This window comes from Lagopus leucura, unplaced genomic scaffold (assembly GCF_019238085.1).
Source record: "Lagopus leucura isolate 7727_CA_CO unplaced genomic scaffold, USGS_WTPT01 Super-Scaffold_100019, whole genome shotgun sequence".
Lineage (NCBI taxonomy): Eukaryota > Metazoa > Chordata > Aves > Galliformes > Phasianidae > Lagopus > Lagopus leucura.
This window is the reverse complement of record NW_024962273.1, coordinates 5,034,296-5,046,993: the sequence shown is the minus strand read 5'-3', so window position 1 is coordinate 5,046,993 and position 12,698 is coordinate 5,034,296. Positions and strand designations below refer to the sequence as shown.

Genomic DNA, 12,698 nt, shown 5'->3' with positions numbered 1-12,698 from the left:
CGAAGGACTGAACAGCTTTTTGATCTGAAATCAATTGTATCATTTGTATTTACTGGAGTGAAGTAAAGAATTATCTCTGAATTTTCCCATTTTCTCCATGTCCACAACCTTCACTGCTCTGCTTTTTTCTTGCATGGTAGCAGCAAAGGATATAAGTCTTAGTCACAGGCAGCCTCGTTTGCTGAAGAAATCATTTTTCTTTTCCCAAGTGTCTGAATTTGCCAGGATGTTCTGCCCACCATTTCCATTCCATTTTAAGATAAACAAAACATATTTGAAAAGTCTGAAGCACTAAATAATATGTGGATTTTAATGTATGGATTTCTCCTTGATGTGTTGCAGGAACAATTTTACATTAATGCCTCTAATTAAGTGCAAAGCAGCAGTGGGGAAATTGGGGAAAAGGGAAAGTTATATTTATTATGTATCCATAGATCAAATTTTAACTGAGATAGATGGAATTTATTATTAAAATTGATGAATTCCATTTCACATTTGCTGCATTTTCATATTTTAATGGAGAGCATTCTTAAGTTACAAGAAAAAATATGAGTATGTGAGTGCACTACATTGAATTAGCTGCAATTTCTGCTCTAAGAATCCTTGAAAGTGTGAAAAAAGGCTGTGCTGGAGAAGAGGGAATAAGCACATGCAAGGCATTTCACATTTCAAGACAAAAATTCCTTTGGTCTCATTATCTTATCCTACCATGAGTAAATCCACCAGAATCAGGGCAGTGAACTTACAGATTTAACTGGGGGCTTATTTTCAGTTCTTTCAAATGCACCAGCTTGGACATGCCAGTGCTCTGAGAGTTTTAGCTGAGTCAAATCTACCTCCTTTCTCATTCCCCTGGGCTGTGGGATTACGGCTCTCGGAGCTCCCAGCTGTGGCTCTGAACAGCTCCATGGACAGTGAGCCAGCTCCTGCTCGTCACGCTCCTTGGCCAAGCTCCCTGTGGGGACGGTCTGCCTTGCCTCTGTGATTGATTCCCATTATCCTTCCTTTGGACATTTTGTGCAGGGATGAGTGAAGAAACGGAGTGGCTGCGTGTGTGGTGTCACGGTGATTCTTGGCACTGTCACAAATTGAACATGGCACTGCCAAGTCCCTTTCCTTCTTTCCACTTCCAAGGCGCTGCCTTTCCTCTGCTTTTCTGGGAGCTGTTCTCCAAACCACTGTCTGCTTGCACATATAATTCATCTGTTGGCCTACTGATGAGCTCACTAATAATGAAACCTAAATCTATTGAAGCGAAAGGCTTCACTTGTTAGTTTTCATGGCATGTATAGAAGTTGTGTTGGTTTACAGTGGTCCCCAAATTTTTACGTGGTTAAGGTTTACCATTGCCTCATTTTATCTGCTACTACACCTCCAATTTAAATTTGACACATTATTCAAATTAATTTAGGACCCCACCTTTACATCCTTCGAGGCGTGAGCCCTCCAAAGTACATCTCTGTGTCCAACTGGCTCGGCTCTGATGTAGCTGACGCGGTTCCCATCCTGAGCGAAGTCGGTGACGGCTGTCACTGTTAGTACAGCTGCTGCACAGCTGCCTTGTGAGCAGGGCGCCGGCACCAGATCCACCTGGCACGCTGAGAGGACAGTGTTTGGGGGCCCCAGTAATTGGCTGTCTAAAATGAACATGAGCACTGAGTCTGACAAGAGGTATCCAAACAGTCACCCATCCCTATCCAACACAAATGTTTCACATTCCAAGACACGTGTTGAAACCAGATGGGTTTTTCACGAAGATGGTTATAATTGACTCAATCTAGCAACTCTTAGCACATTTTACTCTTTTTCTTTTCTTTTTCTTTTTTCTTTTATCTTTCTTTCTTTTTTTTTTCTTTTCAGTAGACAGCATACAGAAACACATTGATGCTTTTTTCTTTAAACAGGTGTTAATATTTCTGGAGTGAAAACCTTATCTTTAAGGACCCATGACACGGAAATGAAGATTAGTTGTTCTTGTGACAAAGAAACAGATGAATCTATGCTTCTGGAAAACATCTTTCACTCGCTTTATTGTAACAAGGTATGAACTGGAGCTATTTAAGGTATAGAGAATTTTTGATGTGGAAAGGTAGGGTTTTCAAGTCAGCTCTTAGTGAACTTTATATTCATCACAGGAAGATAAGTGCAGTACATTTGGATAAGTAACAGATTTTCTCTTTTATTTCGTTATGTTAGATTATTGTGCTTTACTATCCAATCTGTAAAATATCAAGGTCATGAGGTTAAATTCACTAAAAATCTATGGAAATGCCATGAGTTATGGTGATACTAGCTATTTAAGTATCTGTGATGCTGGTAAAGCGATGGACACTAAAAAATATGGGGATGGCAATTCAAATCATTCACACAGCTTTGCATGCTGTATTTTTCCCAAGGGAACCTCTTCTAGCAGCAGGGCTGGTAGTGTCCATTTCCCTTGAGTCTTGATCCTCCATGCTAAGGTCCCAGGGAAAGGACAAAAGAAAAGTTTTTTTCTTTCAATGACTTTGTTATTATTATTTATGAGCACTGAATTATGATAGCACGGTCTGTATTTTGGATGATGTCTATCTGATGATCAGGAAGTCATCCAACTATGAATTCTCTCGTGGGTAAAGAAAGAAATAGCCGCCTTTCCAGCCTACCAGAATACCACTACTGATTTCAGGGCTGCCAACATTTGTGTTGAGCATTTACTTTTCTGTTCCAGACCAATAATTATCAGCAGATAAGAACAGTTATAGAAATTGTGGCAATGGAATGAATCTGATATGAAAATAAATGATTTCCATATAATTTTTCCAATTTGTTGAATTGCTTAATAATTTATAGGAGGTGGCATTCAAGTACATTAGGATGGTATATCTAATAAGATCAAATAGTCAACATTTCATTCCTTATGGAAATGAACCATAAAGCCTAATTGAAATTAACCCTGTAGAGGTCTACAGGATCTGAACTAAAAGCCTGCAACCATTAATAGCATATTATCTCTTATTCCCAACCCTTAAAGGATGCCTTACATCTTATAGAAAAATCCTGGCTCATTTTCAAGGTTCTTGATTCAATTAAATTGGAGATTTCTATAAGGAATAGTTATTGTCATTACTTATTACCTTATGAGCTCTGCTTACAACCCAGAACAAAAGTTTAAAATCAAAGAAAATCATCTTGTCAAAATAGCAGTGATAAACTTAACAGAGGCTGAACTCCAGTTGATCTGCTGTGTCTTGGTATTCATTATGATATTGTCTGAACTTAGAGAGATATTTCCGTGCTTGTAATTAGCTTTCTTATCACTTATTCCTTACATAATTAACAGAATGGTGTTGTTAGATGGATTCAGTCAGACAAGGAGATTCTGTGTTAATTTACTCAGTACAAATGAATCTCAACTGAAATTGTTTTTATTTCCAATTTATAACACTGTGTCCAACATGTTATGCTTTTCAAAAGCCCACAGCATTCTTTCAGATATACAAATGGACCCAAGAGATAATAAAACCTGTGATTGTGCATGCACCCAGTAATACGTATTCATCCTTAAGTACATACAGATATACCATTTAACACCAGCTTAAGTGTGAAGCATAGAAGCATCCTCAGGGTGGAGTAATGAGAGGTTAGAGTTGGTCATTAGTTTAAGCTACATAAATGTGTTGATTAAACTGATGGAAATTTGCCTCTTTAGTGACTAGCTCCTGCAGAGATTATTTAATTGGTTGAGTTGTCTCTCTATCCTGGCATGTCTTGGCAGCAACACATCATGCTCATTGACAACCTGAAAATCTGCTTCTGCAGATCCTGCCTCACCTCTTTCTCTCAATGAAATGCATACTGTAAGACTGGAAAAGACTGTGGCAAGGGATCAACCTCAGTCCAATCTGTTGTACTCAGAAATTACCTTTATTGTTTAAGTGACTAATTCTCATTTGATCCCTGTAGGTGTGATTGTTGCTTGGAGTTCTCAGGGCTATCCCACCACATAGCAGCCTGCATTCTCAGCTAACTCCATATCATAGAAAATCTGTTCCCACGAGCTCAGCAAATGTTTGCATGGTGGACTGGCATAGACTGTAAGCCAAGAGCAATATGGGGAAGGGAGCAGCACTGAGCCATGAAGAAACGCAAAGTACTTCATGTATGAGAGCCAACACAGCTGCAGGAACCATAAGGTACTGTTCAGTTTAAGATCGTTGTGTTATGATATCGTTTGAATAATTTCTTTTTCTTTTCTTTTCTTTCTTTCTTTCTTTTTTTTTTTTTTTTTTTTTTTTTTTTTTTTTTTTTTTTTTTTTTTGCCTGCGTATTTGGCTGAGGCTGGGAAAGAAAGGACAGGAATTCAGAAAGGGAGTAATATCCACTCTTTGGCAAATTTTTATTTTTTTTGTTTTTAAATCAGATTTTTATACTTTAATCCTCTCTCTAAACATTTTTCTGTTGAACCTCCTTTGGAAGAAAAATAAATACCTTGTTAGAAAAATGGCTGGGTGTTTTACTTAGTGCAAATGGCAAGTTAAAATGTTCCCCTTGGTTAAGCATGATATTCCACCAGATTAACGTCGGAAAGCATATACCATTTAAAAGTGCAAGAGGATTTTCTAAATGGCATTGTCAATGTTTCTAAGTAAAAAAATACCTTTAGAAAGAGAGTAATATATTATCATAAGAATGATTTTTTCTTCTATATTGAGACAGACAGCAAATATAATCCAGAAGAAAAAAGAAAAAAAGGCTTCAGTACACATTTAGTGAGTAATAAATCTGCAGGTGAACTTCTTATTGATAATTGATGATTTTTTTTTTAGCTGAGACCATTGCTTCTACAAAAACTTAAAATGGAATATTATACTTCTAGAATTTTAAAAAGTTCTTCTATTCACAGTTATTTCACCCATAAATCTCAGCAGACTGTTGTTCATACTGCTACTACTCAGATATTTCTGATGACAAAAGCCTGAGTGATGTCATCATCTATTTTATCTTGCAAATGGTTGGCTGATTTTGTCAATTTTATGGCCTCTGCCCTTTCTAGTTATTAAAGCCTTATAATTTCTGTTAGGTTTCGTTGTAACAGAAATGCAGGAAATAAAGTAATCACATTGATTCATAAGACTCACCCAGATCCTCAGTACTGAGCCGTAATGTGATTTTACATGAATCGTTATGCCCAGCACAGGTAATGGGCACAGTGCTCAGGATGGTCAAAATGTGCTCCTTGCCATCTTCTGCAATTTGTAATGATTCTGGTAAAAACTGAAAATAAGAAAATCGTTTTTAGATCATCTTGACAGATTAACAAGGCAATATGGATATTTTTGAAATTTCGAACGTTTCTGATCATGGGTCAAGATAATTGCTTTTAAAATAACAATAATCTCCATAATAACAATAATCTTCAAAATAACCATCTTCAACTTTCCAAAGGTAAAACTGTTGTTAAAATGTTTTAATACTCTTTGAATTTAAAAAAAACATATATCTTTCTGCTTATCATATATAGTGTGTAATTATTTCTCATTTCCTCATTTCAAAACAGGATTTTATTAAGATTGAAAATAGTGCACTACCATAGAATTTGTTCATGTTTAACATCCTTGGTTGACAGGAGCTCCTACTGCTGTGCACTGAGAGAAATACCTGCAGTATTCATAGCCTGAAGTGCAGCATTACCTCTTGATTATGCACTCTGTATTTGTACTCTGTTCCAAGTGCAAAGTGAGTGCATTTTTCACCCAATTCCTCTTCCCTGCTAAGGCAGGAAGAAGGATTTCTCCATACATAATATATTGCAGCTTCAGGGAGAGGAGCTCAGGCTGGGTGGTTCCTGCATGTCTGTTCTCCTGGGGCAGGAGCAGATGCAGTACTTGGGCCCAGGCAGAAATGAGGATTCCCATTCCCTGTGAAATTTGGATATTGACAAAAAAACTTGCTACTGTTTATAGAATTAAAGAATCACAGAATAGTTTGAGTTGGAAGGGACTTTCAAACGCCATCTGATCCAGCTCCCCTGCCATGAACAGGGACACCTACAGCTCCATCAGGTGCTCAGAGCCCTGTCCAGCCTGACTTTGAATGTCTCCAAGGACAGGGTATCCACCACCTCTCTAGTCAACCTGTGCCTCACAGCCCTTAACTGTTCTTCCAGCATTACACAGAACAGGCTTCCAGATTTTCCAGATCCCATTTCTGGGATATTCAAATATCCAAATCTCCAGGATTGCCAGACTGACAGTCCCATCCTTGGACAGGATCAGACCCAGACCTTGCACTGACTGTGACTTACCCTCAGCAGTATGTTCTTTGTAGCGCCTGGCCGTAAGGGGGCAGTAGATAAAAAGTCAAATATTTATTCATTTTGGTTCGATGTAGTTGGAATAAAATTCTGCAATTTGTAGGTGTGGCTTCCATTTATACATAACCACAGAGTACTTTGGGGCATGTTTACTAGCAGATGTAGCTGTGCACATTCTCTGTGCTGCATTAGTGTCAACGCCTGCATGCTTCTCTGATGAGTGCTCCAGTTGCAAACCTTCTGAAAGTCCCACAGTTTATTATGACTTTTTCTCAAAGTGAACCTAAAAGCAACATTGGTTATGGCCTATGTTTCTATGCCTTGTTTTCCAGAGAGTCTCAGATACTATATGAATATTACCCAGAGGTATCCTGGAGAAATCAGTGAACCATGGCCAATGGCATTACCTTAATCCCAGCGTAGAAACCTTTGCTCTGCTCAGGCAATGACCGCTGCTCAGAAGTGTCCCTTGCAAATGCAGTCACAGTGCAGAAGACCTGCATTAAACAAACAGTGTCAACAGTATTTGCTTTTGTTGAACGAAAATAATATAACTATGTATATTCTTGTTCATCTGGGTTGTAGAGCTTCTTTTTTCTTTTTTTTTTTTTTTTTACCATTGAAAAAGATTTTGGAGGCTTAGGTGTTGAAAATATTTATGCATAAGCTTTGAGATCTGAAAGATTTTTTGATGTCTATAACAAGTAAAGAAACATAGCTTCCATCTCAAGAATTAATAACACTAAATATTAAAATACAATTTCTTTTTCAGTTATCCAAGCACCTTGTTAGGGTTTTAATATTAACTCATTTTAATTAGGGGAAGTTGCACTGTTTGTGGGTGTTATGGTCAAGTTTAGGACATTGGCCCTTGATCACTGAATCATAGAATTGTTTGAGTTGGAAGGGTTTCTTAAAGGTGATCTAGTCCTGCTGCTCTGCAATGAACAGAGACACCCACAGCTCCATCAGGTGCTCAGAGCCACGTCCAGCCTGACCTTGAGTGTCTCCAGGGATGGGACACCCACTACTTCTCTGGGCAACCTATTCCACTGTTTCCACTACCCACATTACAAGAAACTCTTTCCTTATATCCAGGCTAAATCTTCCATTTTAGTGTGAAACTATTTCCCCTTGTCTTATCACAACAGACCCTGCTAAAGAGTCTCTCCCCTTCTTTCTTACAGCCCCCCTTTAGATACCGAAAGGCTGCTATCTGGTCTTCACATAAGCTTCTCTTCTCCAGGCTGAACAGCCCCAGCTCTCTCTAGATGTCCTCATAGAGAAGGTGTTCCATCCCTTGGATTCCAGGCTTCACTGTTTTTAAATGTTTTTTTTTTTAAATATAAATTAATTTGACAGTCATCCGGACTCAGAAAAAAACGTCAGCTTTCATAGAAGAATTTGCTTTTTTCTTATTGCAATAAAAAGATGGTGCAGATGTACCTACGAGGTTTATAGTGTAAAAATAATAAAATAATTTCCCCAAAACAACAACAAAAACAACCCCACCAAACACAATGTGCTGTGCCACGCCATGTATGTCTGATTCCTAGCACAGTCACGCAACCTTTATCTCTGCTGAGCCCATGCACCATCTGCCATCTTAATGTTTCATTGCTTTTACGAAACCCAAACTGCTAACATCATTTCTAGGATCATAAGATTAAACTACAGAAATTTTCCTTGAAGCAAACTTACAGCGAGCTCTGAAACTGTAGCTCTCATTTTTTGGGGACCTTTTTTCTTGGAAATGGAATAAGAGCTTGTGTCACAATAAATCAATACCAAATGGTCAGATGGCATATTTACAGTTGCTGTCTCTCTGAAGCCTAGGGTGACCCATGAGAAGCAGCAGACTGATGTGATTTACTTTCTGTGGTGAGGAGCTCCTTTGGACAGATTCAAAGGCTCTTCATGTTTCTCACTGGCCATCTCAGGCACTACTTTCATGGCTGGAGCCAGCAAAACCAATGTAAAGCCAAAACATTTCCAGATTCACACGACAGACTCTTTAGCAGGGTCTCTTGTGATAGGAAAAAGGGAAATAGTTTCAAAATAAAAGAGGGGAGATTTAGATGGGATATAGGGAAATAGTTTTTTATATTAAGGGTGGTGAGGCAGTGGCGTAGGTTGCCCAGAGAAGTGATGGATGTCCCATCCCTGGAGGCACTCAAGGTCAGGCTGGATGGGGTTCTGAGCACCTGATGGAGCTGTGGATGTCCCTGTTCATTGCAGAGGAGTAGAAGTAGATCACTGTAAGGATCCCTTCCAGCTCTAATGATTCAATGATTCTGTGATCCTGTGGACAGGGACTGCCCACTGCTCTGGAGTATTTCCTTTTCTGTTGAAAAAATCCCTCTTTGTTACCTCAAAGTTATGGTTCTCATCCAAGCTGGAAAAAAAGTTATGTAAGTCTCAGAAATGCCTTAAGGTTAGAATCCCTTAGATATCATGTTGTTAACCAGTTTGCCTCCAAAGGAGAAAGACGAATGTTCTCGTTCAGGTAATCATAAAAAATAGCAAATATAAAATAATAATAAAAACGATAAAAATTATATTAAAAAAAAAGAGAGAGAGAAGAACTCAGTAAGCAAATCCAACACACCCGCATTGCAGATGCTGTATTTACAGCTGCTGTGCTGTTTGTGCTTTTCTGCTTTTTACCCAGAATGTTCAAATGGAGTCACCTTGCTGCACACACAGCGGTGCTGGTGGGGGGCATCTGCCAGAAACCCCTGGGCAATGGGTAGACCCAGCGCCATTCCCTGCACATACTGTGTATTCTCACATTGTAGAAGAGAGGTGTGTTTGATAAAAAAATCTGCATCAAAAATAGCTCCGTGAAGATGTGCTGAGATATTATTAGACTGTCAGCTCGTTCTAGCTCTACGTACTGGAAGTGAGCAGAGCTCACCCAACTCTCAGTGTACAGACACCCATCACGAGCTACATTTCATTCCTGTCTTTCTGTCGCGCCTCTGCTTGTAAAGCCTTTACCTCATGAGGTGCTCAACCAGCCCATGTGTTCGTTGGCTGCGGAGCTACAGGTTGACAGTTTGTCACATCATTATTATGATAGTCACTGCGAGGGTTTTTTTTTTTTTGCCTTCAGCTAAACACTCATTTTTCTTCAGCTCAGTAATCAACTTCTTCTTTCTCCTCTTTTCCTTCTCCATCTACGAATGCTGCTTTTTTAAAACAAAGAGATAAAAGCAGCACTGACAGCTGCATGCTGATGGCCAATGACATATTAGGCAGTAGCTTTCCACAAACTCATCAGATCTGTTAAAAAAAAATAATCAAATAATATTTTTTTTCAGCATCTCCTTTAAAGGGACAGAGTTTAAGGGTGCACTTGATAACTTGATCCCTGCCAGCTGTGGGCTGCTTCTTCTCTGTGTATCTTCCTATAGGGCAGAAAACTTATAGGCACAAATTCCTGCTAGAAAAATGCCTTAGCAGATAAGAAATGCCTTATTTCCTGTGCTTTGGAGCAGGTTTATGCCTTTAAGTGGACTCAGGTTTCTTCCTACTTCACAGTGAATCCTGTGAGCTGCATACTCGGTGGAAAGCAGAGTTCAGCCATTGATTTGGTGGAGGTCGGGTAGCTCTGGGAAATGATGGGAGAGTATTTTAATTCTGGAAGCTGTCACCATCTTTAGCAAATTTCCCCTTAATAACTTGCACATCATCATACTTTTTTCAAAGCTTCTTGAGTGTAAATTTCTTCCAAATTTGTCCTTTCTACTCATTTCAAAAAGAAAAAAGACCCTTACTTTTCACTCTTTTCCACATCTCTAATTAGTTCTGAATGCATTGCAGGAATCATCTATGGGAGCTTGAGCGTGCAGTGAGAGCTTCCTCCCAGGGCAGTGACACTTGTCCCCAAAATGAGGGGAGCTGCCAGGTTGGAGTACTGGGAGTGGATGGAAGCACGTTTCTGACCCAGACAGCCAGTCTTGTGAGAGGCAGGGGAACTGAAGCTGCTCAGGTTGGTAATTAACACTGGCCATCTGTGGAGAACTCTCTTCTCAACATGAGGGATGAGCACTTGGGATACCTGTGCCCATTGACTGGACAGGGATGTCTGTGTGCTGCCAGAATGGAAGACTGAGACAATTTTCTCTATTAACTCCAGAACTGGAGCTGCGCAGCCCATGTCAAAAGGCAGTCAAGGGGCAGCAAGATAGAGCCTCTCATGCACACTGATGGCTTGCAAGAGAAGGATTGGCAGGAAATTGATCTTGACAGGTGAAAGGTGTCTGGTGATGGCTTGAAAGGCCTCCAAATGTCCTATTCTGCTCAATTTAACGCCAATGGGCCAGGACTGGATGAGTGGTTCTATGGGGAGCAGCTGTGCTTCAAAGCCAGTAAGAGGAGAAAGGAGGAGCAGAGCTGAAGGTAAGTATTCCAGGGGAGCAGTGAGATAGCTCCTTAGAAGCTCTGCTTGTCACTGCTTTACCGTCATTCCAAGCCCACCTGGAGCTCTGTTTCTGTGGAAATGCTCTTCACTCTCTGCCTGAAGATTCAGAAGTAAATTTTAAGAGGAGGTGTAACCTACAAAAAGGTAGTTTTTCCTATTTCTGTTGCTGTGCTAAGTCCAATGGCTGGGATCGATTTCATATTTAAGCACTGGGAAAATTCACTCCTTTTTTTCTCGAGTGTGAAAATTAGCTCTGTTCTACATCAAGGTACTCATTTATGGTCTTCTGGCTGGATTTTTGATGTGTTGCACGTTTTTGATGTATTGCAGTGTCCTACAAAATGCCCAGTCTGTTTAAGCAAATATTTAAGTAAAACACTTTTTTTTTTTTTTTTTTTTTTTTTTTGCAATTACTATCATAGTTTATTGCCATCTCTGGAGGTTTTCGAGAAACCTGTTGATATGTCTCTGAGGGGCATGAGTAGTAGGCATTTTGGGGATGGATCAGTAGTTGGACTAGGTGATCTTAGAGGTCTTTCCAACCTTAATGACTATATGACAGTTTATGTATGGTGAAAATTGCTCCTCATTGTGTGAACTTTGAGATTGCTGCGCTGAGCAAAATTGCACAGTTTTCTTCTAAACACCTTCCTTAGCACAACTCATTACTCACAGTGTGCCGCTATAATTTATAGATGGCTATGCCTCAAGGAATTAAATGACCTCTCTCACCATCGCATAAATAAGGCTTCAGAATGCCAGGATTTTTGTATCACATGGAGTAGGCTTCTTTCAGTGCCCAAATAGAAACAGCGGCGTGTTATGGATTTATTTAAAGCAGCAATAGTTTCATGAACGTTATGCTGCCAACATTACTGTCTGAAATAACAAAACTGGAGCCAAAAGATGGAGGAGAAATGCACACCTGACAGCTATTAAAAAACAACTGGCTGTTTAGTCAATGCAAATTCAGAAATGTTGGCTGGTAAATCTCTACTCTTCTTTAAGGTTTGACTGAGTATTAAAATATATTGATAATATATGATTAACCCATTACCTGGGGACTTTCTGATAGATAAACTATAGCTTGAATATAAATCATTGCAAAAGTAATTAAAAAAAAAAAAAAAAAAAAAAAAGGAAAAATCCTTCCACTTACATGTTGTCTGCAACATCCTGGGCCCAAACCACATCTGAGCAGCAAAGTTTAGTTTTCGAGGTCTGCATCTCCCTATGGGTGGCATTACCATTCCTTCATGGTGGCCCTATCAGTAGTTATGGAGATGCTTCATGTTTACACCTCTGGAAGTGAAAGGAGCATCCAGCCCTTTCTGACTGTTATCAGAAATTCTGCGTGGGATGGCAAATATGTACTTTTCTAAAATCCCTACTATCTAAAACTGAATTCCCAGCTTCAGTTGGGGCTTTGTTGTTTGGCTTTCAACAATGATGATTTATGGCTAATTGTAATTAATCAAAAAGGCTGCAAATTTTGTTTAAAAAGAATAACTAAAAAAAATTCTAGCAAGGAAAGGAACATTCTAGCCTCATCAAACCAGCTAAATTAAACATGTGGCTTTCAGGAGAGGACAAGAAGGGCTTACAGAAAACTTAATATAATAAAAATGGTCTTATAAGTATTTGGTGATGAAACTAGTTAGTAGAACTATATTTTCTCTGAATCCCTCCGGATTGTTAAATCTAGATTTGAAGTGATTACATGTGAGATTGCTTTGATGAAAATATCTCTTTGTAACACAAACTTGTCTTGAAAACTGGCATAATTTTTTGCTCTGTGTTGTAATATAAGTGAAGGCTGCATCCATCAGATTCCGAACTCAGGAGGCATAATTATGAGGAGGAATAAGAGAAAAACCTATCTAGATTGTGCCATGGTTATAAATGATTCATCTCTTCAAGAACTGCAAAAAGCTTATTTGTTAACTATATCAAAGAGGAGCTGTGAAATGTCAAGAC

General features: G+C 39.1%; 1 protein-coding gene across 47 annotated transcripts in view; it reads right to left on the bottom strand.

The window, feature by feature from the left end:
- The window catches only part of LOC122183568 (von Willebrand factor D and EGF domain-containing protein-like), a 290,489-nt gene that overhangs the window by 103,390 nt on the left and 174,401 nt on the right, over window positions 1-12,698 (bottom strand). For 45 of the 47 annotated variants that reach the window (XR_006180287.1, XR_006180288.1, XR_006180289.1 and 42 more), the window contains 3 exons: window positions 6,703-6,792; window positions 5,121-5,256; window positions 1,420-1,637 (listed from right to left, as the gene is read on the bottom strand). Coding sequence is in view for 42 of the 47 variants with exons in the window: in XM_042877646.1 (XP_042733580.1) it covers window positions 1,420-1,637; window positions 5,121-5,256; window positions 6,703-6,792 (444 nt within the window). In the remaining 5 variants the exon portion in view is untranslated. Of the gene's footprint in view, window positions 1-1,419; window positions 1,638-5,120; window positions 5,257-6,702; window positions 6,793-12,698 lie in introns of those variants that run through there. The other 2 variants (XM_042877647.1, XM_042877648.1) reach the window with 1 other exon arrangement.